At 46.3% G+C, this 25,796-nt stretch overlaps 1 protein-coding gene across 4 annotated transcripts in view; it reads right to left on the reverse strand.

The window, feature by feature from the left end:
- Nhsl2 (NHS like 2) overlaps positions 1–24,932 on the reverse strand; it is a 238,536-nt gene extending 213,604 nt beyond the window's left edge. For all 4 annotated transcript variants that reach the window (XM_074063012.1, XM_074063006.1, XM_074063011.1 and 1 more), the window contains exon 1: positions 24,534–24,932. In XM_074063012.1, the coding sequence (XP_073919113.1) occupies positions 24,534–24,813 (280 nt within the window). In that variant the 5' untranslated portion in view covers positions 24,814–24,932. The remainder of the gene's footprint in view (positions 1–24,533) is intronic.
- Positions 24,933–25,796: the final 864 nt, after the last annotated feature.

Genomic DNA, 25,796 nt, shown 5'->3' on the forward strand with positions numbered 1-25,796 from the left:
TATGATAAAGCATTGAATATCTCATGTAATTTATTGAATACCTGTATCCAAAAAGTGCTGATAACACAGCACACTGTAGAGTGTCAGTCATTTGCTCCCTGTGACCGCATAGCTGACTGGGACAAAGTATGAAATAACATACACTAGCTGGGAAAGAATCAAAATTCAAAGTACTGTTTCCACTGAATGTAGATTGTTTCTACATCATTGTAAAGTCAAAAGTTATTACTAGAATTATCTTAAGTCAGGGACCATGTGTGTTATTGTGCCTATTTTAAAGATGAAGACATTGTGGCTCAGAGAGAGAAAATGATTCTTTAGAGATCACGCAGTAAGTAAGTTGTGTTTGGGGGATTCAGACTGAACTCTCTTTGACCTCAAAACCCACACCCTCTCGTGGCAAGAGCTCCCTCCTTAGAAGAGAGTTGAGAAGTTACAGGTGGATGGACAGCAGGGACACACAGCACCTTCCTTTGGTGACAGGCAGAGATCTGGGAGTGCTTGTGGAGCGGCAGATTGGTGGTTCTCATGTTCTTAGTGATTAGGGGACTCAGAGAGGAGCCTGTATCCAAGAATGGGAGGAAAACCAGGGGAGACTTAGGAAGAGAAATCAGCAGCTCCCCGAGACTAGAGAACCACAGCTGGGCCAGGAAAGGCCTGCACTTGGGCCTGGACAAAAGGACCTTGAACCTCTTAGGACGTGCATCCTTTAATGGATCAGTTTAGACTCTTGGACTATGCTGTACCTCAGAATTGCTAACTGCAGCCAGGAACCAGTGGCTCACACCTATAATCCTAGCTATTTTTGAGGCTGAGATTTGGAGAATCACGATTTGAGGCCAGCCCAGCAAAAAGTTAGCAAGACCCCATCTCAACCAATAGTTGGATGCAGTGGTGCGTACCTGTCATCTCAGCTACAGCGGGAAGTGTAAAATAGGAGGACTGTGGTCCAGTCCAGCCTGGGCAAAAAGCAAGACCCTATCTCCAAAATAACCAAAGCAACAAGAGCTGGAGGCATGGTGCAAGCAGTAGAGCACCTGCCTATCAAGTGCTGGCTGTATCCCAAGAATCAATGCACTTGAAGTAAAGTCTTTCTCCCATGGTCTTTGTTTTTTGTTTTGTTTTGTTTTTGGTGGGACTGGGGTTTGAATTTAGGACACATTTGCAAGGCTCTACCACTTGAGCCATTTTTGTGTTGGGTATTTTCAAGACAGGACTTCGAAAAACTATTTCCCTAGTCTGGCTTCGAACCACAATCCTCCTGATCTCTGTCTTCTGAATAGCTAAGATTACAGGCATGAGCTATGGCACCTGGCCTCTCCCCTTGTTTATTAATGTAATAATATAGCAAATACTCTGAACCCACCACCCAAACCATGATCTAGAACATTGCTAATGACTTACCAATTTGCTTAGCATTTTTCATGATAATGTTGATAAATAATTGTGTTTCTTTTCAGTACCGTGGTTATAGTTTCTCTCATAATGCCAAACCCCAAAGGGAAGATTTAATTGTGTATCAGTTAGGAAGAGGTAGATCATGCTGGATAACAGACAGCCCTTGAATCTTGTAGTGACTCATAGCAACAAAGGCTTATTCTTTGCTCTTGCTGTGATGAGTTAGCTAATGGTTCTGCTTCTTGTCTCCTTACCTCAAAAACCAGCTGGACAAAGAAGCTACCATCCCAAATACTGTTGGTCACTATGGCAAAGGAAGAGAGAGCTCTGTGAGGTCTCATACTGGCACTGAAATGTTTTAACCTGCAAGTGACATATTTTATTTCTATGCTTTGCACATAAGGGGCCCTGCGTGCTATAACCCACCACTGCCACAAAAAGTGGCATATTTTCAAACAAAATCACCTGTGGCACTCCAACATATGAGACAGAATCAGAAGCACTCACGGTAGCCAGAGTGGCATGAAAACTTCTGGGCTCAGCCTGAGGGTGTAGCTCAGTGGTAAAGCACTTGCCTAGCAGGTGTGAGGCTCTGGGTTCCAACTCCTCCAGTACCACAATATCCCCTCCTCCTAAAAAAAAAAAAACCCAACAAAACAAACCAAAAACCTTCTGAGCTGTAGTCCTTCCGGGTCTACAGAATGTCAGGGCCCACAGATCCCTTAGGGTCATCGGCTGACCCACTGCCTAAATTTCTGCATGGAAAACAGGTCTAGAGATCCTGAGAGCTATTGGCTCCCAGGGCTGAAAAGAACCCTGAAGGTCATGTAGGACCCCAGGCTGAATGACAGGTGGTCACCCCAGAGTGATGGTGGTGGTGGTTTGGGGGGAGAGCCAGGCCTCTTGTTCCTGTAACTAGGCTTGGGGAGCACGACCTGCCTGCCTCTCCCCATGCCCAGGAATCAGCATCACTTATAATTGAGAACTTAACAACCGAGATTCAAAGCCTAGCAGCCAGTTGGTAGCTGTGTGGCCTGGGGCTAATTGCTCTGTCTCTCCACAGCTCCGTTTTCCCTCTGTGAAGCCAGACAGCACTGCCTGTCTCATAGAAGCTGTACTGTGATGTTTTCACATCTGTAAGACACTCACAGGTGACACTTGGCTTTCTGAATTTCTAGGAGAGACACAGACAATGGTGGTGGGAAGATAGTCACCTCACACATTTTCCTTTCCTCACACAGGAGGGTGATCCCCTCCCTTTCCCAGAACCCTAATTCCTATTTAAGAGAAGCTTCCTGCCTCTCACAAATCCTCTTGGCTTTTTCTGGCAAAAAAGCTACTCCTCAGCCTGGGCTGAAATAAGGCTCACCCCTTCGGGCCTCAGGCCCCCCTTTATGTTCCGCATCCCCCAGCAAGCACATAGCCTGAATCTCTGCCCAGTTGGCCATTACTGAGAGGAAGGTTGGCAGTCCACAACTGAAAGGAGCCCATTAGTACCTGTTTGCAACACTGATGCACGCTCTTGCCCTGGGGCCCTGGAAACAACCATGCTACAAAGCAAACTTCAGTCACAGCTGACCCTGCCTGGAACCAACTGGTCAGTGGCCAAGGCACCTTCATTTTACTGCCACTTTTCTCCAACCTCCTCCCCTTTTAATGAGCTGCCCAGGCAACAGGCTCTGCATTTAGTTAGCGACTGTACTCTTAACAGCCGCAGATTACCACTTTGGACTGTGCTGCCACTACGTTTTTCACATTTCCCTAGGCTAAGAAGCACTCTGACAGACCACGGGGTTCACTCATTGCTGCCAACTCCCTCCTCCTCAGGAGCAAAACAGAAAAGGGCTATAACCTAGGAGGAGGCATGGCAGGGGGTGCAGAGATGGTTGTTTTTTAACTAAAAATCACCAGCAAAAGGTTCATTACTCTCAGAAATGAAAATATTGCCGAGGGCATGCTGGAGACCCTGAAGGACACCCCCCCATACTGCTGTGTGAGGTCCAGAAAGGGCTGCCCCAGCGGTGTGGGTGGTGTGTAGTGTGGATGTGTGTTTGTGCACATGTGGGTGTGCATGTGTGTCCCTTACCAAACAGCTCAAGACAAAAAAGGGCCCTGTCAGCTGAGCCATTATAAAACAGCTGGAGGGACACCCTAAAAGAAGAACTCAAGCTAAGGCTCCTTTCAGTTGTCACTGAGGGTTTATCTCTGTTTATTTGATGCCAGTTAAGAACAGATACTATCCACCCAGCCAAACACCCAGCCCCAAACTCTCCTTGACTCTATTCTTCTTACTCACATCCAATCCATCAGAAAATCTTGTCTGCTCTACTCTAGAATGTATCCCAAATCCATTAATATGCCCCTCCCCCTCCACTGCCATCACTATCTCTTCTCCTCTGCATCATGCCTCCTGAGAGGCCTCTGCATCCACCCATTCTCTACACAGCAGCTGGGGGTACCTTTTAAATACGTAACAGAGCACATATTCTTTTTTCCTGTGGCAATTATGGAAACACATGCTCAAAATGGACCCCCCGCCTGAATCACTGAGTGACTGTGAGGAATAGCCCTCCCATCAACTCTCATCGGACAATTCCCTTGAGTGAGAATTGGATACTGTTTGTTACTGAGCATAATCTAGCCTATCCTGACTGATATGTTCAATTCATGCAGATTTCTGGAGCAGGCTTTTTGGCCTCAGCTGATTCCTAAGGAAGACTGAGACCCTAAAGGATTATCTTACTCCCGGTTCTAGAAGGGGAGGGGAGCTGACTGAGTGACACGTAGCATTCAAAGGGACAATTAATAAGCCTAGCTAGTGCACCTCAGACAGGGGCATCAGGATGACAAAGTAAGTCAAGCAAGCACACTGCTTGACTGCTTAGCAGTCAGGAAATCTGTGCTTAAACCAGCATCGAGGACAGAACTTTGGAGCTAGAGGGGAACAAGAGTACAAAGCAGGGTGACTGAGTAGAATTTAGATAGGAATCAACATGGTGGGGTGGCAGAGAAAGGGGAAGGAAAGGAAAAGAAGACAACTTTGAGCATCATGGACCTCTGACGGTTGTTCTTGGAGGCGCCTGATCTCAAAGCAAATTGGCAGCAAGGTACCCCAGGACCCATGCAGGTCCCGGCTGTTGTTGCAGGTCCTCTAGCTCCTAGGTCTGCTGAAGCAGGTAGACCATTCCCCTGCCTGAGCCAGGCATGGTGAACCAAGCCGGCCAGAGTGAACCTGCCTGGGATACTGGGGGACGCAGAGGCAGGAAGGAGAAGTAAGGAGGGGCTGGTCCAGTCAAAGTAATTTTAAGTTGACAGTTATGGAGTGCTTATCATATGCCAGGCTGTGGCCAGGGCATTACATGCATACCCGCCCTATAATCCTTATGCAAACCCCATCAAGTTAGTGTAATTTTATCTCCACTTACAGGCACTAAGTAGCTTGCCTAAGATCATCCCGCTAGTAAATGTCACAATCCTGATGGAAGCAGGGAGTTTCCTCCCCAACCTATGCCTTTAACGCTGTGTTTTCGCTTCCTCCTACTCCTTGAATTTCTCTGTTTGTTTTCCTTTCTCCCAGTTTTTCATTTCATTCCATTTCCTGACACTCCCCTACTTGACATGGAAAAGAATTGAGTGCACCTTGACTTGTTACCCATTATTAGTTTTTGGTCATAGATCTTATAGCTCAATGTCTCAGCCTTTCAGCTTTCCATATGTGGACCGTTAAGTGACCCTGATCTAACAGCAGAGAAGCAGAAGGCGTTAAGATGGAGCCTCTGCCACCAAAGCAGGGAAGCTCTCTTTGCACCAACAACAGCAGGGAGTCCATGAATCAGGGATTTGGATGTTCTATGAGCTCCTGGAGGGACTTAGCAATGATGCTCTGGAGAAGAAATCTGTAGGCAGGAGGTGAAGGCTGCCCTGGAAGCATAAGCTTTGAGGTTTGAGAAGCACTTGGTGTGTGGGAAAGACATCCGAGCACTGATTTTCTCGTATTATTTGAAACTATCAGGGATCGACCTTTCTAGAGAGTCAACTCTGGTGTCCTGGAAAACAGTGGGCACAGGGCTTGTTCTTTGAATAATGGGATTCTGGTGCGGCTTTGTGACTTACCTCTCTGGTACTCATCTGCAGAATGAGGACAAGAGTTTTATAGTTTCCTCACAGGGATGATATGGAGTGCGAATCAATAACTTGATGTCTAGAAGGTGCTTCAAACTCAGTAACACAGCTCCTCCCAGAGCTGCCCGTGCTCAGAGTTCTTTAACTTGGTGAAGACCATCCCTCCCAACAATGTCATGCCCCCTTCTCTAACCAAACACTATCCCTGACACCTTGTTTTCCTTCGCATCTGTGAATCTGCCTACCTCCTCTCTAGTCATCATCACAACCTTCACCTAGCTCTCCGTCATCTTTGTCTTGGACGATGGTCACACCCTCATCACTGGCTCTGGCCTTGTGATCTCCAACCCATCCCTGCACAGCAGCCAGAGTGGGCATTTTGAAATCAAAACCACATCCAGTTAGTTCTCTGCCTTAGTGGCTTCCTGGTGTTCTTTGGATAAAATCTTAGAACTGTCTCCATGGCGCACAAGACAGTGGTCACCCTCCTGCAGCAGCTTGTTCTCATCTACTGCTGCTTTTTTCTCACTGTCTAGGGCTTCACCACACTGGCCCCCTTGCAGCTTCTTGACCACACCAGGCTCTCTCCTGTCCCAGAGCCCTGACTCATGGTATTCTCACTGCCTGGAATATTCGTCCCCAATCTCTTCCAGTTCTAGGCACCTTCTTGGTTATTGATTTCCCAAGGAAAGATTTCCTGGCTTCCCTCTAGACTAGGTCAATTCTTACTATTATTCATATGCATTTATTTGGTTATTTGATTGATGTCTGCCTCTCATAGCTCCCTGGAGGCAAGAACCGTGGCTGTGTTTGTTCACCACAATGTCCCCAGCATCTGACACAGTGCCTGGCATATTGCAGATGCTCAGTCAATATTTGTTCAATGAAGGTTGATGTCCTTGACAAACAGTAAAGAGCCAGGCAAAAATAAGGCAGAAACAAACTGATCCCAGGATTCCTGTGGAAATTCAAGGGACCCAGAATAGCCAAAATCATCTTCAAAGTGAAAAAACAAAATCAGAAGACTACTATTTCCCAGTTTCAAAACTTATTACAAATTAATCAAAAGTAATCAAAATAGCCAAGATGGTGAGGTACTAGCATAAGAATACATGATAGATCAATGGAATAAAATTAAGAGTCCAGAAATAAGCCCATACATCTATAGCCGATTAGTTTTTGCAAGGGAATCAATGCCAATCAATGGGAGAAAGAACAGTCTCTTCAGCAAATGGTGCAGTGATGATGCAGTGCCCAACATCATGAAAAAAAGAATGAAGCTGGACCATCACCTCACACCATATACAAAAACTAACTTAAAACGGAGCAAAGACAAAAATACAGGAGCTAAAAGCATGAAACTCTGAAGAGGAAACATGTAAATTTGCATGTCCTTAGATTAAACAATAATTGCTTTTTTTTTTGTAGTGCTGTATATCAAACATAGGGCCTCATGCACACACTGCCCTAATGAGCTATGCCCCAGTCAAGTGTTTCTTATATATGATGATAAAAAAGATGAGCAACCAAAGCAAAAATAGATGTCGACTGTCAATGACATTAAAAACTTTTGAGCGTCAAAAGGAAACTATCAAGAAAGTGAAAAGGCAACTCACATAATGGGAGAAAATATTTGCAAATCATATATCTGACCAGGAATTAATATACAGAATACATAAAGAACTCCTATAATCCCCAAACACAATAACAAACAAGCCAACTCAAAAATGGGCAAAAGACTTAAATAGACATTTCTCCAAAAAGATACGCAAATGACCATCAAGCAGGGAAAGATGTTCAGCCTCACTAGTGATTAGGGAAATGCAGGTTAAAACCATAATGAGCTATCATACCATTTCATGCCCAGTAGGATGGCTATAATGAAAAAATATAGATAATAACAAGTATTAGCGAGGATGTAGAGAAAGTGGAGCCTTTACTCATTGCTGGTAGAAAATATATATAGCCACTGTGGAAAAGTCTGGTGGTTCCTCAAAAGGTTGAACGTAAGCCAGGTGTGGTGGCACATGCCCGTACTTCCAGCTACTCAGGAGGCAGAGGCAGGAGGACTGTGAGTTCAAGAAAAGCCTTGTCAAAATTAATGAGACACTGTTTCAAAAACAACATACAAACAAAAGGGCTGGGGGTATGACTTAAGTGGTAGAGCACTTGCCTAGGAAACCCAAGTATCACACACAAAAATGTTGAATGTAAAGATACCATAATGATCCAGCAATTCCACCCCTAGGTATATACACAAGAGAAATTTAAAATGCTTACCCAAAAACTTGAACACAAATGTCCATAGCAGCATTATTCATATTAGTCCAAGGATGAAAACATGCCAAACATCCTTCAATATGTGAGTGAATAAACAAATGGTGACATATGCATACAACGGAATCTTACTGATGCATTTTTTTTGGAAGTACAGACATATGCTACAAGGTGGATGAAACGTGTAAACATCATGCCAGGTGAAAGAAGACAGACACAAAAGACTGCATGCGGCATGATTGCACTTATATGACATGTCCAGAATTGGCAAACCCATGGAGACAGAAAGTAGATTAGTGGCTACCAGGGACGGGTAGAAGGATGGGGGATTGAATGAGGAAGGGCAGCTGGGTTTCTTTGGGGGTAATGAAAATGTTATAAAAATAAGATGTTACCACAGAAGGTAAGTTGTAAAGCTCATTCCAACATTTGGGGGATGAGTGTTCCAGTCAGAAGGAACAGTTAGTGCAAAGATCCTGGGGCAAGAATAAGCTTGGTGAGGATCAGGCATGGTGGTGCGAGCCTGTAATCCCAGAACCCGGGAGGCGGAGGCAGAACAGTCACAAGTTCTAGCCAGCTGGGGCCACATACACCTTGTCTGGAATAAATAAGTAAAATAAAATAACAATAAAAGTGCTTCATAAATGAGAAAGAAATGTAAAAATATGTCAGTTTCACAGAGAAAAATTCAATTTCCTGGTTTTTTTTCTGTCCCTCCAAGAAATTTTAATTCTCTTTTTAGCCCCACCAGATATAGTACTGCTGAACCTCGTAGGTCCCACTAGAAAAGCCCACATCAGCGCCTATCCTAACTAGGCCGATCCCAGATGGTGGTCAAAACACATTTTTTGGCCGGGTGTGGTGGTACACACGCCTGTGTTCCCAGTTACATGGGAGGCGGAGATGGGAGAATCGAGGTTTAAGGCCAGCCCAGGCAAAAAGTCAGTGAGACCCCCCCCATCTCAACAAATAAACTGGGTGTGGTGACTCATGTGTGTAAACCCAGCTATGTGGCAGGCAGAGGTGGGAGGAGTGTGGTCCCAGGCTGGCCTGGACAAAAAGCATGAGATACTATCTAAAAATAAACTAAAAGCAAAAAGGGATCAAGTGGTAGAGCCTTGAGTTCAAACTCCAGTACTGCCCCCCAAATTCCTTTCCTGCTCCCCAAGTTCAGCACAACTTATTCATACCATTCATTGCGAGGAAGCACATGGGCATGGACCCAAGTACTGGGTCTTCAACTTACTCTCCAACTCTTTCTTCCCTTCATTTGGTACTGGGGATGGAAGCAGGGCCTTGCACAGGCTAAGTGGGTGCTCCACCTCTGAGCTGCTCTTAGCTCTCCCCAACTCTCCAGCAAACTGCTTGTTCTCCTCTGAGCCTGCTCCTCATGACAGCAATGGTTAACTGTATCATGGAGTCATTGTGAGGATAAATTGCCATGCACTAGAAAGCTCTTAAATATAATAATAAAATTCAGGAGTGGCTCATGCCTGTAATCCTAGCTACTTGAGAGGCAGAGAAAAGGAGGATTGCAGTTCGAGGCCAAACCAGGCAAAATATTTCCCGAGCCCCTATCTTGAAAATACCCATCACAAAAAAAAAAAAATGTCTGGTGGAGTGGCTCAAGTGGTAGAGCACCTGTCTAGCAAGTGTGAGGTCCTGAGTTCAAACCCAATACCACCAAAAACTAAGTCACGAGGTTTTGTCTACAGGCTTTTTAATGTTAAAGTGTGGGTAGGAAGGGGCAGGAGTGTAAAAATAATTTTTTTAAATCGACAAAAAAAATTTAAAGGGGGTTCTTTTTGAGTGCAAAAGTAAGATGGAATGATCTTGCTGTGACAGTAATCACTTTTGATATCTGGAGTTTATCTGGCTGGCCAAATAATAGTTCGAAAGTATGCTACTCTCTCTGTTAGTCATTTACTGTATACCAGGGCACTGGAGGATACAGATATGGAAAGAACACAGCCCTTGAGGAGAGTGGCAGGACACCTGAGCTCTTCAAACCAAAGGCGGCCGACCAAACACTACCACCAATGTGACACTGCACCACTGCAGGCAAAATATCTAGGAGTCAGTAAGCCACCTCTTGGGTGTTGTGAGGTTCACAGTGTTGGCAACAGCAGCACTATAAAACAGCTAATGGTAAGCATTCACTAGTATAGCAGATTTATTAGATAATAATCAAAGGTTTAAAGAAATTTTTTTAAAAACCATCCCTACTAGCCCACTTAGTCATTCAACAAACATTTGCAGCACATCTACTTCCAAACTAGATTCTGAAGAAAGAGGGAGGCATCAGCCACTGTCCAGTGGCCCTCAAGGACATAGTGCAACACTTTTGGTGTTGGGTTTTGTTTTCAAAGCCTTTTTCCATATAGGAGTTCATATGATCCTCCTGACAAACAGAAAATAGGTTGAGCACTGAAAGTTACTCCTATCTATTAGCAAGTGCTGGAACAAGGCTTATACAGAATATAGTAAGCAAAGAAAGCCAAGCTCATAGCCAAGGCTTCTTTCCACCTTGGCCTGGGCTAGCCCACCGCCACTAATGTTACCCTGATTCCCCCGAGCTGCCAGAGAAACCCTTGACACTCCTCTGAACCCACTATGATCTGAAGGCCTCAGTAGTTCGACGCTGTTTCCAAATGCCCACGACTTTTAAGACAGGCTTTAACTTTCTCGGAGACTGCCTTCTAACTTCTAGCATCTCGTTCATCTTATGCAGAGTGGCTAGGGTGTTCTTCCAGAGATGAAGGTCATGGTACTTTCAGGAGGTGGGCAAGGAAAGGAAATAAAAATCTGTTTGAGAAGGGTCAACAACTGAATGAAGCACTGCAGGAACGGGGCAGAGGTTAGGAGGAAACGTCTGATGGGAGTCTTGAGGGATGAATAGGAGTTTTCAGGAAAGCAAGAAGAAAAGGCTGTGCCCTATGCTTTTCACACAGGACTTAGCAGTGTGGAGTGAGACTGTCTCCTTCCACGCTGTTATGCCAACTAAAACTCCAAGTCAAGAGTCAACAGTAAGTCTTAACAATTCATAGGCTTAGTACAACGATCAGGGTAGGAATTAGCCCTTGGAGCCAGCTAGCTCTAAATCACCAGATTCAGATAAACTCCTTTCCGTTACCACAGAACAGGAAAATTAAAAGGGAAAGTATCTCAGCTATGTCCGAACTCGCCACTGTGTTCTGAGACAGAGTCTCAATACATAGCCCCGGCTGGCCTCGGACTCATGATCCTCCTGCCTCAGCCTCCTAAGTGTTGGGATTACAGATGGGAACCACCATACCCAGCTCTAAACTCACCATGTTAAAGTGCGTTTCAACAGAACACAGCAAAGTTTTCAAGTGATAGTGAAGTATGAAATGAGAGAGGTATTTTTCCATCCGGAAGTCAGAAGCAATGTGTTACTAAAATGGCTGACCATTTTAAAAGCAGACGTTTAGTCTGCAGCCAGAGACAGGAATGGCACACTCCCTCAAACAGCAGCCCACAGCCTGGGCATCTGGAGGGAGCAGGATCATCACCATCGAGAGAGGGCCTGCCAGCAGGGACGCAGCTGGGATAGAGCTGGCAGCTAATGGAACCAGTGAAATAGGGTGGGATTTGCAGAGATCGGCCTGTAAATCACTCAAGAATAAGGCCTAGCTCTGATAAATGTTTGTAGACCTGGTAGGACCACTTGCGCCATTGTGCAGGTTGTACTCGTGCAAGGATGCCCTGCAAAGGGGCTCCAAGTTGGGCCCACAGTTCAGTCAAGCCTGCTGCCCTGTCTGACTGCCCGTGGAGGAAGGCGCGCCTTTATCTAGTGATTGTACACAGAGAGGTTAACGTTTTTGATTGGTCCACTCAGATATGGCATTTTTCAATAGCTATGTCCAGAAGGGGTGACTTTGTCTAAAGTTCCACCAAAAAGGGTGGCTTTTCCTATTTGGTCCACCTAGAGGAGGCATGGGTTTTGCCATCCCTCTCCCTGGAAGGGATACTTATTTGTCACATATGCTAGCAGCTCCTGCTGACATCCACCAGGAATTCAGTCATTTCCTGGGATGGAGGGATTCCTCACCTTCGCTGTCCTCTCTCCTCACCCCACTCCAATCCCCACGTGCAGCAGGTGATCTGGAAGCTACAGCACAAAGTAGAAAACCTCTCTGCAAGCCAGTACCATTTGATTTCTAAATGCACCGTCTTCATTAACTTGGAATTAGGGGGAAGATTTCCCTGGGATCGTTCACACTAGGGAGCAGACTTATGTAACCTGTTATCCCAAGAGGTAGTGCAGACTAGAAGCTGGAATGCAGCAAGACTTCACTCTTCCAATTCCTTGAGAAGTGAGTTCTCTTCCTAGCTGGTTCCTGAGAACTGGACTATTCACAACTTCTCCATACTGAACCTTTGCCTTAATTTTCACCATTTTGAGTGGAACTCTTCCTGAAAACACTTCTCAGCCTTTTAAAATAGATTCTTCTCCATTTTAAATTTAATTTTTTTTGCTGGAAGAATTTTTAAAATTTTAACAGATAAAAGCACAAAAATTATACATATTCATGGGGTACTATCAATGTTTCAATACTTTTATACATTGTGTAATTTCTATCTTATTATTCTTTTTTTATTTTTATTTTAGAAGATGGGGATCTCACCGTGTTGCCCAGGCTGGTCTCGAACTTCTCAGGTCAAGTGATCCTCCCACCTTAGCCTTCTAGGTGACTGGGACTAAGGTGTGTGCTGTCATGCCTGGCTACATTGGGCAATGTCTAGATCAGGTCAAACAGCTATCTCCTCAAACATTTACCATTTGCTTATGGCGAAAACTTTCAACAAATTCTTCTTAATGCCTTGTTTACCATCCTTGGAGTCTGGTATTGCTTGACAGGCAAATCACAGGGTTTGCCTTTATAGCATCTCTCCTCTGATCACACAGGGAGGGGCATGCCAAAATGGTCCCTGTAGTTCTCTCCTCCCCCTTGTCCCCTTTGTCCTAGTATTTCGCAAGGGGCTGCTGAGTCAACAAAGTAGATGTCTCAGGACCCCAAAATAGCCACAGGGGAGGTTCCACATGAGAAATCCAAACACAGTCACCGACCTGGAGCAACCTTTGGACTGGGTCTTCTTCCTCTCTCTGGACGCTGCTGACCTAGATCCACGTTCTAAAAGAATTTCAGTTGGTATCATGAAGGGAAAAACAGATAAATGCTCTTCTAAATTGTATTTTCTGACAATTTATCTACAGGTTTAAAAATACTGAACACATTTACACAGCTGTTCTGTTACACACTAATACAATGCAATAGACTAACCTCATGGAGTGGAGGACCGAATTACAGAGGCAGGACAGCATGGAATGCAGTCTATGTGCGGAAACTCCAATTTGCGATTTCTGGCATAGCCTAACTTGAAATCCTAAATATTACAAAGTGGGAGTTTCTTTCCTCTTGCCAACGAAACAGTGCATAGTGGAATCTTTGTATTTTGTCATAAAGAAAAGTTAAGTTGAGGTTGACTAGATGTGGTGACCAACCTAGTATCATGTGTGACATTAAGTGGCTATGACATAAGAAAACAAAAACATCGCCCTCATTTAAAATGTTAGTGGTTTTTGATGACACTATGAAGCAAAAATGTAAAATGAAAAACTAAAATTACAGTTTTAAAAGTAAAATAAAAGACGTTTTGCTTTACTTTACCATACATCTGTTGATTAATAAAATAAATTTTCTAATTTCCTTTGTTATTTTACAAAATTAAAAAGCATATTACCTAACTTTGTAGTATTACTATTTGCAATTCTTCATACATGAGAGTATTTTTGGTGGCTTACTTTAACATAAGCTTACATTATAATTCATGCTCATTATCCACAAATATAATTTGTAAGAAATTATGTGGTGAAGGCTGGCAGAGTGTCTCAATGGGTAGAGTGCCTGCTTAGCAAGCGTGAGGCCCTGAGTTCAAATGCTAATACCAACAAAACAATTATGTGGTCAGAGTACCAGAACTGTAGCTCAATGGCAGAGTGTTTGCCTAGAATGAGCAGAGCCCTGAGCTCCATCTTGAGCACTACAAAAAAGAAGAGTATGTAGTCAAATAGCCTGGGAATCTCTGACCTGGTCACTTCCAGCATTAACCATCTATAACGTAACAAGGGGTCTTCATCCTGGCTGCACTTCCTACTTGGGAACCTTTTAAATCCTGGTTCCTGAGCCCTGTCCTCCAGAAATTCTGGTCTTATAGGTATGAGGTCTAGTCATATAGTTAGCAGCTTTTTAAAGCTCTCCAGGCAAGTTGGTTTTGTACCTAGGGTTTATCTAAGATTCCATGCCTATAATTTTTTTAAAAACGTAATCAAATAAGTAGTGTGAAGGATTCTACCAGAAGATGACTGAATTGAGTGGTAGTCTGGGGCATCTTATATACACACTGCCAAGGTGCACCCATGACCTTGAGGCTTCGTGGCTGTGAGCCCAGGCTTTACACACTCCAAATCCACACCGGTAACAGTTAGGCCTGTTGAACCCTCACCTCAAACAAACTGCTTACTACTTCACTGAGACACTCTTAGGCCACATAAGTCTTGTGAGAATAAGATGTGTCTTCACCCATAGGCCAGGCTGTTTCTCTAAATTTGGCTCCTTGCCAGGGGCCACACACCCATCACCAGGGGAAGAAGACAGAGCCACCAATACACTTGCACAAGAGCTCTGCTGGAAGGCAGGGGATGCTGCTGGGCTTGTTGGCCAGCATCTGTCATGGGCTGCTTTGTTAAGGCTCCTCCTTGCCATCCAAGCCTGGCAGAGTCCATAGTCAACCAGCACCACATTTTTATTGTCTCTGGGACAAGAAACATCTCAAGGCTGCCAGCACTCTCAGTGGCACCTCTGTTTCAGTTCCAAAGGATGCTCCCCCTGGGTTAGCAAGGCAGTGAACAGATGTCAGTGGGGGAGAAGGAAGGAGGAGTCATGGGAAAGGAAACTCCTCAGGTTGGGAGCTAAATGTGAGCCAGGCATAATGTCTCATACCTGCAATCCCAGCTGCCTGCAAGGCAGAAGCAGGAGGATCCCGAGTTTAAGGCCATCGTGGGCAAAGAAAGGGAGAACCTGTCTCAGAAACAAAATACAAAACAAAAAGGCTTAGTGTATATACCCTTTTAAAAAATGAAGGAAATGGGGTAAAATAATCTTTTCCAGAGGTGGATACTAGTGGGAGGGGGTGGGCATAAGGAAAGAGGGTGAATGCGGTGAGTGTGTTTTGTATCATACATGAAAACAGAAGAAAGAAACCTGTGGAGATTGTCGTAAGAAGAGGAGGACAGGGGAAGAGGGAGAATGATGGAGGGGTAAATCTAGCTAAGGTATGTCATAAGCACATATGTAGCTGTCACAATGCATCCCCTGTGCAACTGTGTGCTAATAAAAAAGGCTAAGGCTGTGGCTAAAGTGGCAGACTGCCTGCCTAGCAACTGCAAGATTCAATCCCCGGTACAAAAACCAAAAACACAACCCACCAGATGCAGCTTCTTAGTGGACATACAAGCATGCTTTGCATATTCTAGAAAAGGGAAGAATGGCTGAAATTCGGAGCTGTCTAGGAAGAACTCTTACTATAACTTTGTGTTGACAGTACCCCCTTGCAGGGTTTCAAAAGTCTTTGTGACAGCTGAGTGTGGAAGCACAAGCCTGTAATTCAGGTGGCTGAGGTAAGAGGTTCGTGAGATGGAGGCCAGCTTGGACTACATCGTGACAACCTGTGTGTGGCAGAGGAGAGAGACTTGTTCACCTTATGTGGCTAGGAAGCCAAGAGATAAGCAGGAAGGGGCGGAGACTCCCTACTCCTTCAAGGGCACATCCCCAATGACCAGACCTCCCACTCAGCCCTACCTCCTTAAGGCTCCACCACTTTCTAACAGCAGCATGGGCTGGGACCAAGTCTTCAACACATGCACCTCTGAGGAGCATTCAACATCCAAACTATGAACTGGGAGTGGTGGGGTGCTCCTGTGGGAACTGGGGAGGTGGAGATAGGAGGATTGTGGGTTTGAGGCCAGCCTGGGTTATATGGTGAGTTTCAGGCCAGCCTTGGCTACATAATGAGATCCTGTCTCAAAAAAATAATAAGAAAAAGATCTAAACTATAACACACCCATGCATATAGTCCCATCACCCTGACACAGCCATTGTTAACATCTTGGTGTACATTCCTCCTGCTCCTTTTTTGCACGTTTTCATGCATTTTCACATATCCTTATACGTTTGTTTACAGCATGATTTTCATTGCAATATACTATTGTATCACAGATCCAGCAAATTTTACATAACTACTCCCCTATTATTGAGGGTTTAGGCTATTTTCATTTGTCTGGTTAACATAAATAACCAAAAGATGCAGTGAAGATCTTTGCATATTTTTCCCATAGTATCTGTTTAGTTCTTTAGGACAAGATCCTGGAAGAGGAATTGCTGAGTCAAAGGAGACACAGTAAATAAGCAGACCTGCCTTGGTAATGACTCTGAGATGCTCTGCTACAGGGCAGAGGGTCCCCCAGGAGGTTAACATAAGGAGACTTCAGTCACCACAGGGCTTCCTACGTGGGGAAAATAATCTCAGTTTGATATTTTGCAAATACCGAAGATCAGACTACAAATTGTCAGGCAGCTAATTATGCTGTTCTCAGAAGCAAATGAATCCAGTCAAAGTAAAAACAGCTAATATATTTTAAAAACTCATCCCTTCTTTGAGTCAGTTTTTCATTTTCTTCTGGGCTGGGGGTGTAGCTCAGTAGTAGTATGCTTATCTAGCACTTAAAATGCCCTAGGTTCAATTCCCAGCACTACAAAACTTTTTTGGCAGTACTGGAGTTTGAACTCAGGGCCTCATGCTTGCTAGGCAGGCGCTCCACAACTTGAGCCAAACTTTTCATAAAGAACACTTTTTTTCTGGTTTTCCTAGATGACTGTAAGATGACTTATAGACTGAGTTACTATTTAGAACAAAAAGTTATAAAAGATCCAGTCAAATCTCAAATGTCCCCACTCACTGAAAAGCAGGAGAATGAACACTATATTCAGTTTTGGAGTGTGGCTGGATACGCAAAACACAGGCAGGTAGATTCTTGCTTTCTCTCTCTTTCTTACTGTGGTTTAGAGCCCCTCCTGCTCTGGCCTTCTTAGAGGGGCCCAAGACACAGTTATGCACAGCAGGCACAGAGTGACTAAGGTTGTCCAAGTCTCATCTGCCCCAGGGTAATGAAAACTGAATGAAGACCAAGCAAATCCACAGCTTCATTTTAACCGTGCAACTCCTTGGCCAACAAACAGGATGTGAGGGGCTCCCCACCCCGCCTTCACCCTGGGCGTTCTGAGTCGGGAGATGCCTTGCTCCCTCTCCTCCTGAATCCCTCACAGTCTCTCAGTCGTTCCTCCCCCGCACCGGTTCCCTCTATTTCCAGGGCCTCACACAAGAACTTCCTGAGCCAGGAATTCCCTCCCCCACCGTCTTCCACTGGCGGGCTCCACATCATCCTTCAGAACATAGACTTCACATCCTCCTGAAACTTCTCCCAGCCTCCAGGCTGAGTCAGGTGGCCTCCTCTGCCTTCTCTGACTGTCTCCACACGGCGGGATTCATTGCTTTCCCACTGGGCAAGGAGACCGGCGTTCACCTTCATCTCCACGGCCCCAGAAACCAGCACAGGGTATGCCCAGGGCCAGGGGCTCCACAAATGTGGGCTGGTTTTCACTAAGACGAAGGAAGGAATTCTATGTGACAGGTACAGTACTAAGTGCCTATTAGGCACCAAGCACTGACTGCTTTAGGAGCTAGCAATATGGCTCTAAAAACATCCAGACCCCTACCTCGAGGAGCTTACATTTTAGAATGAGAGGGAAAGAGGACAGAGAGAAGGAGGAAGAGCCATGTGATTGTGCAAACCTTTCAAGTTCAAGAACTCTGCATTGATGGTATAGTGGTGAGCATAGCTGCTTTTCAAGTTCACGGACTGATACCTAGTGCTCTCCCCCCATGACCAGCCCCACTGCCTGTCACACACAGCCCTTGCTGCAAGCCACTTGTACAAATACTTATTCAACACATGTCCTGTTTGTGGCACTATCAAAGTTGCCTTGTCTGTTAAGATGCCACCATCTTGTGCACTCTATCATTTGCAGCAAAATAGACCAAACCAAAGGACATTATCCTAAGTGAAGTAAGCCAGTGACAGAAAGACAAATACTGCATGTTCTCATGGGGAAGGTAAAAAAAAGAGTTGATCTCAATGTAGAGTAGTGGATATTACACACAGGGAATGGTGTGGAGGGGTAGAGGGAAGTTGGATAGCAGGTATCAAAGTACTGTTAGATAGAAGCAAGTTCTAACTTTCTCCAGCAGAGTGGGGTGACTTTAGTTCACAATAGCCCATTATATATTTTATAATAACTACAACAGAGACACTGGGAACTCCAAACAGAAAGTAATGACAAGGGGATGGAAACATATCTTACCCTGATTTGATAATCACACATTGTATGCTCATATTAAAATATCACACTGCACCCCATAAATATGTACAGTTTGTATGTGTTAATAATTTTAAATGCTTAGAGATGGAAGTGTTAACTACCCTGATTTGATCATTGCATATTATATAGATGCACTGAATTATCACACTGTACCCCACAAATTTATATAAGTAAAATAATAACTAAAAGGGCTTGAGGGCCTGGCTCAAGTGGCAGAGTGCCTGCCTAGCAAGCACAAGCTCTGAGTTCAAACCCCAGTACCGCCAAAAAAACAATAATAATAATAATAATTAAGGACTGCAGAGTATAGCTCAGTGGTATAGCACCTGCCAAGCATGCACGAGGCCCTGGGTTTAACCCCTAAACACGGGAAAATAAGTAAATAAAACAATAAAAAAAATTTTTAAAGGAAAACCAATGAAATCATGTGATTCTACACAGCAGGTAAGAGCGGATTGCTTGAACCAGGAAGGCCAGGCCAGTGGTTCTCGACTACAGTAGAACATTCTAGAGGCCTTGGTGTTATCCCAAGAAGTCCATGACTTTACAGACCCACCAAGCATCGTCCATGTACAGATAAGCACTGCTCTTCACATGTGAGAAGATAAGGGTCTCATGCAAAGACATCGCTGAATTCACAGCACTCTATCACTGCTTGGTTTTGGTTTCGGGGTTTTTTTTTTACACTGTTTGGTTTTGGTTTTTTTACCATAGGGGATTCTGAAAGTCCTAATTTCATCCCTGGATCACAAATCAGACTGAATGGATGAATCCTCTGGGGTCCTGGTTCTGGTTATCAGGTCTCCCCGATTTAACACCCAGGCACCACATGCTGATGTGGTAGGAAGTGAGAAGGCCCCCAGCCCTGCACAATGGGAGCTCTCTGAGGAGAAAGAGCCAGTCATACCTACCTGTGGGTCTCTAGAACCCAGCATAGGGGCGAGAAAGGACCCAAAGTTGTGCCTGTTGTTCAAAGCTAGAAAATAATGGTGTGAGGAAAAGGTGGTTTGAGGCCCCCAGAGTACAAAGAAGCAAAGCCAGTGAGCCTGCTAAGCTCCTTAAGCATTGAAGGATAAGAAATCCATACCCTGGAAACACGTGTGCTAAATGCATTTCTGGTAATAATTTTACTTTCTGGTTCCCCTTGGTTTTTAATAAAAGTGCTTTTTGAAATGGCAAGACTAGGCTCTACTATAGTAAGAGAAAATAGTCCGGATGCAGAGTGGTGGTGGTAGTGTCTACAATTGAATTGGAAGCTGTAAGGGAGGAGAGCAGGTATGAAGATGGCAGAAGAACCTGGTGCCAGTGGCTCACGCCTATAATCCTAGATACTCAGGAGACGGAGATCAAGAGGATGGTGGCTTGAAGCCAACCCTGGGCAAATAGCTCACAAGACCCTATCTTAAAAATATCCAACAAAAAAAGGGCTGGCAGAGTGGCATGTGGTAGAGTGCCTGCCTTGCAAGTGTGAGGCTAAATTCAAACCCCAGTGCCAAAAGAAAAAAAGATGGTAGAAGAATCAAGAACAAAGGAGTGAAAGACCTTAACGGAAAAGTGACTTTGAGAGGACAGTCACTGGCCAGCTACCCTTTCCCACCTGAAGATCCTTTTTCCAGAGCAATTTTCACTTGAACCTTAAAGGAAGGTTTTAATGAGGGCACCTGTCACCTCACACCCACTCTTTGTACCATGCAAGGTTAACCTACCTTCCTTCCTTCTCTCCACCTCCACCTCACAACTGCAGAAAACACAAAGGACCTGCACTTTAAAGCATCCCTCAGTCACTAACGGTAGCAGGAGTCATTCCTTCTCCTGGACAAGTTTCAGCTAAAGAAACTGCCAGAGCAGCAACTCTCAATGACTTTGAACAACTGACCTTGAGGGCAGAGAACTGGCCTGGAATGTCAAAAGGCTTGGCTTCTAGGTTGAGGCCTCCTGTCACTGACCTGCTGTGTGATCTGGCCAGTGTCACATTCATGTACACACATGCTTAGGCCACCAACAACAGGAGTACAAAAGAGAGAAGGGGAGGAAGAGAAAGAATTTAACAAGTAAGAAGCTATTTTAATTTCAACTTACAAGTGAGCTTTGAGTCATTTCAAAAATGTAATGTTTTATTTGGAGGTTTCTATTCCTTTCATTTGGAATTACAAGTAAGGAGGCACTAAAATCTTTTCAGCACTCAGGCTTACTGAAGGTCTTGATTCAGCTAGGCCACTTTGGACAGGTCCCTTCTCCTCTCTGGGCCTGAGTTCTCAGATGCTGTGATCCTCACAATTGTTAATGGCTAAATTTTTGGTGTCGTATAGTGTAAATAGACTCCACCCAAGCCAAAGAAGTACAGACAGGCACAGATGATGCAAACGCTCCACTCTTCTCCTGAAACCTAATCATCTTCATCAAGGTCAAAGTTGAGCCATAATTTCAGTCTTCTCCTGTTACTCCACTATTCTGACATGCTGACACTTTTATCACTTTAGCTGTTCATGTGTCTAAAAACAGAGAAGATTAAATTTCTTGTTCTTAAAGTAGAGGAAATTCTAGTGGACATTTTGGTATTCAAATTTCCAGAGATGTTTTCAACACATGGAAATACCATGAAGCAGACCAGGAATTTCATGGTATTTAAAAAGAAAATGGAAAGTGAAGGGGGGAAAAAAAAGAAAATGGATTCTGTCCTCCCCCACCCTCGTCAACTTACTTTCCCAAGAGCCTCTGGGGATGACAAGTAGGGCAGAAACAAAATGAACTCTGGCAAAATGTTGTCCTGAGTCCCCAAAGGTTCCCCCTGCTCCATCAACTCAAGAGACTGAGTCTAGTGCAGTCACCTCATCCAATGGCAAAGTGGCTGTGGTCAAGAGGCACAGTTTTCATTTTTTAAATCTCCACCCAGATTTACAACAGTCTCCCCTCACACTAGAACTATGATTTAAACCTAAATAAACCAGCTGTCCTTTCTGATTTGGAGCCAGAGTTGCCACAAAGTTAGAAAAATCAAGAGGCAGTAATTTTTACATAAAGATGAAGAGGGAGTTTCCACCAGGACTTCACTGGCTATATTTAAGCCAAAATAATTGCAAAAAAGCAAGAGCATCTTCCCACATAAAGTTCACATGCTAGTGTAAAACAATAGCTCTCCAGTGTTAATAAACACACCTAGAGTTAGCTAGTGCTTCAGTGACTTCCCGGATCTCGAAGGAGGTATTGCACCCCTAGGTTGATGGCCTGATTGCTTTTGTAATTATCATCTAAGCACCTACAAACATTAAATAGATCTCGGAGGGAGGAGTTGGAAAGCTTGCATTGACTCAGCATATGGCGGCAGGCATGGAGCTATTTCCCACTGGCTTCAGCCATAACATTCTTGAGATGATGAACAGAGTACAGGACCTAGATGCAATAAAACGGGTCACATCCAAAGCCAGATGTGGGGAAAAGCTCAATTTATAGGCAGGGCCATGCCTAGGGTGTGGTGACTGCCACAGATCCACAACCAGAGGGGCTTGAGTGTGCCCTCTCCCCTTCCACCGCCATCCCCCATCCCATACCAGTTACAAGAGTGTGTAGGGCAGTCTCAAAGGGGTTCAAGTTACCAAAGAACAGCCTTCAGTGAGGGGAAAGGGCGTTGCCAGGCAACCCCGCCAGCCCATTCCCATTCCTGTAACCTTGAAGATGTGGGGGCGTGACCCATGATAATGTAGAAAAGCATTTGGACTCCCTTAGCATCCACTACCCTAACCCCCCCACCTCCTTCCCTTTCTTGTCCTCCCCCTGCTGCTTCCCAGGGCCCCAACCCAGCCTGCAGGCTGTGGGCCAGTGTGGCTTGCCACTATTCAGCCCTTCAGTGACAGCCAAGTTCTCCCAGCAGGAAGGCTACAAGCTGCTGGCCTGTCAGCTGTCATTCACTCTGGCTATGTTGCTTCCAAACCTTCCTTCTTCCTGCCTAGGTTTCTCCTGTCCCCACGGTTAAGAAAAAAAAAAGTAGTTACAAGAAGATGAAGAAAAGTCCAGTCATATGAGTGATAAGTAAAGTAAAATGCTGACCGGAAGTGCTGACCCCCAGCAAATGGTCAGCAAGGGATTGGAAGTACTAGGAGGAAAAGGTACCAAGAAGAAAAAAGGGCAAGACCTGACAATGTCTCTGTGTTTGTTTATGGTCGAAATCTAATATTCAGCCTGCTGGACACCTTGTTGAAGCTTATGCCTGAGCAACAAGGGGGTGCCAGATGGTACACTGATTATGCTCCCCAACTCTCTTTACATTTGGCACTTACTCAGACCATTGCTGAGAAGGACTAGTTTAAGTGCTATGCGATCACAGTTCCTGAAGAGAAAAGTGTGCACTGAGAGCCTCACAGGGAGGGAGTCTAGGGGAGGAAAATGGAAAAGCAACCTTTTCGTCAAGCTACGGAAGGTAGCTATATTGCGTTTATGCAGCGGTCCCTGGGGTGCCTCTGCGCAGAGTAGTGTGTATGTCCCCAAAGGCAAGTGGGTACACTAAGGATGCTAAAGATGAGAGATGACCACTCTCCCAGCTCTTGCAAACTCCCAAGAAGCCAAACCCCTGGCAATTTATCTTCATCATTGTTCCCTTCCTTTAAAACATCTCCACTGCATAAAGCGGTCTCTTTCTAACTGAGCAGATCACTGGAAAGAGTTAGGTCCCCAGGCAACTTGGGTAAGGCATGCCTCCCCGCCCAGGGATAGGGTTGGTTGATTCAGCAGACAGAAAGGTATGAGTTGTGAAAGCAGAGCCTCCTCCCTGTCCTTAACCTACCCTGCTGAACTCAGTAGGTGGCTCTCTGCAAGCTGTGCAGGGATTTTGAAAACTATCCCCCAAACTGTCTTATCAAATTTCTCCTAGACTAATCCTGGTAACCAGTGGGACCCCAGCAAAGAAAACAATGACCTTCTTACCCTCTTTGTTAACTGAGAACTAGGCAGCCCTAGAGCCCCTGCTTCCCTGGTCCCCTGCTTTGCAGAGGCTTCTGGTTCCATGTCTACATTCCATCTGGCAGTCATCTGTGTCTTCCACCTTCCTTTTCTAACCCGACTCAGTTCATTTTTCTTCACCAGTGACCTCTGCTGTTTACCTCCGAGGTCAGAGACCTTCATGAAGAGGGATTGCCAGGACCTCTGACTCCCGTGCTTCTGGAAGGAGTAGGGTCTGCAATGGAGAGGGGTGACCCAGGCAATTCTTTCCCAAGGCAGCTGGAGGCTTACACTCAAAGTAAGTCAGTAGCCATCTTCTGCCTCCATCTGAAAGTTTCTGGCCACGCTGCTCCCTGTCTCCCCTAACTTTCTGGAGGCGCCCATCGGCCCCATTAACCTGGCACATCCCAGGTGTGGTCACCATTTCCAGCCTATTCTGACCCCTTGCTTTGCATCAGAAGGCCCACACTCTAAGGGAGCGTTGCATTTCTTCCCCCTAAGTGCTGGATGTAAAGTCGTGGAGAACAAGGGCCCACGTCGCCCGCCTACCCCTCACCGGTCCTGCGTGCTCAAGCGAGGGCGCCCGTGGGACCTGGCGTTTCTCAGGCACCATGGATTCCTGAAGTGAACGCATTTCAGGAAACTGATGACAGTTTCTTTAACTGGTTCTGTCCTGCAAATGTGTGCTGGCGGACCTTAGCCATACAGGGTCAGCAACGCCGGGGGCAGTCTCCTCTCCCCTCCCCCCTGCGAGCCACTCCCTGGTGCAGTGGCCCAGAACGTGACGAGAGAGGCGGGCGGGAAGGGCGCTCAGACCCTTCCCGGAGTGGGAGCCGCGACCCCGCTCCGGCGCCAAGTTGCGCAGGTTTCGAGTCAGAGGCACCGCCACCCGGCTCCTGCCGCCACGAAGGTGGCGGGAGGTTCGGACGCGCTTTCTTAAGTGACTGAGCTCCTAGAGCCAGCAAAGACAGCGGCGCGGCCATTCGGGTTCCGACGCCACAATGATGGGGACGCCTCCGTCCCCAGGTCCCGAACCCTACAGGTCTTCCCCTCCCCCAAAGTCCACGAGCAGCTTCCAACCCCAGGGCCGGGGAGCCGGGAGGGCAGAGGGCCACTCACGACGCGCGACGGGGTCCAGGAGCAGGAAGTTCCCGCGGTAGAGCGGCGCGGAGGAGGGTCGGGAAACGGCGACCCCTCACCCTCAAGAGGGGGGCGGGAGAAGCGGGGGGGCGCGGAGCCGGGCGCCCCCAGACGCGGGGCCGCGGGCCGCCGCGCGCCGTTTACCTAGCTCTCCTTCGTCCTCCTCCGGGCCAAGCAGGCGGCAGGGAAGGCGGCGGCGGAGGCGCACGGTGCGCCGGTGCAGGCTGTCAGTGCGGCGTCCCAGGGCCAGCAGGTGCCCCTCGAGGTCCTCGAGCAGAGCCAGCGAGTGGCCACAGAGGTCGGCGAGCTGCCGGAGCAGGCTGAGCGCGGCCAGGTGGCTCACGTCGCGGAGCTCGGCCAGCGGCTGTGGCGGGTTGCGCGGGCACAGCCGCTGGGGCACCACCGTGCGCCTGTAGAACGGCATCCCGGGCGCGGGCGCGGGGGGACCAGCCCGGGGCGCCCCTGGCCGGAGGGCCCGGGGGTAGTAGCAGCAAAGACGCCGGGAGGGTGGGCGAACTGACGGCTTCCCCCGGGGCTGCACACTAGCCGGAGCCACCAGTCCCTCTGACTGGGCTGCGTCGGGCTCCTCCTCCTCCTCCCGCCTCTCTCCTCCTCTCTGGCTCTGCTACTTCAGGATCCCCCCACCCACCTTTTTTTTTTTCCTTTTGCGGTCAGAGATTCGCAGATTAACGCTTGATCCGGGAGAGGAGGAAAAGGGAAGTCAGAGTTAGAAAGAGCAAGCAGGAGAGTGAAAGAAGGAAGGTCTGTGTGAGTGAGGGTATGGGGCGGTGATGTTCAGTGCAGGGTTTGTGCCTGCACCCTCATGGGGGGCTCTTGTACTGATGGTTAAAGTTGTTTCCTGATTTTTTTTTAACTTGAACTTTTTTCTTCGTAAATACTAAAAAATCCGAGTGTAATGGCACCCACACCAGCCAATAGTCTGCTTTCATTCATCTAGCATTCCTGCTTCCATATAGCCTGGGTACCATGCACCAGCTAGACCAGGCTGTGCGTTCAGCCGACTGTAAAGGCATTGGGATGAATGAATGAAAATAAACCCATTTTGTAGAATAATCAATTCTATTTGGACCGAGGGACACAGCTTCATATTTTATGCAAAAAGAGAGCCCAGAGCTACTTCCTTGGGGTGGGGCATGCCAGCTGGGATGGGCTCCATCCCCTGCCACATTGGATTCCTGGGATGTCCCAGAGGAGGGAGTGCAGGAACTGGGATGTGCTTTCAGTGCTGACCGCCCTGTGATCATATCCTGATTTCTTTCCATTCTAGAAGGTAGAAAAGAGGGATATTGTCATCCTCTGAAAACCAGAGTGTCTATGTGTGTGTGTTTCCTTGTGCTTGGGAAGCTTCCACTCAGAACACTTGGACACACCAAGCTCACATCAGAT

The sequence above is a fragment of the Castor canadensis genome, chromosome X, assembly GCF_047511655.1.
Source record: "Castor canadensis chromosome X, mCasCan1.hap1v2, whole genome shotgun sequence".
Taxonomy (NCBI): Eukaryota; Metazoa; Chordata; class Mammalia; order Rodentia; family Castoridae; genus Castor; species Castor canadensis.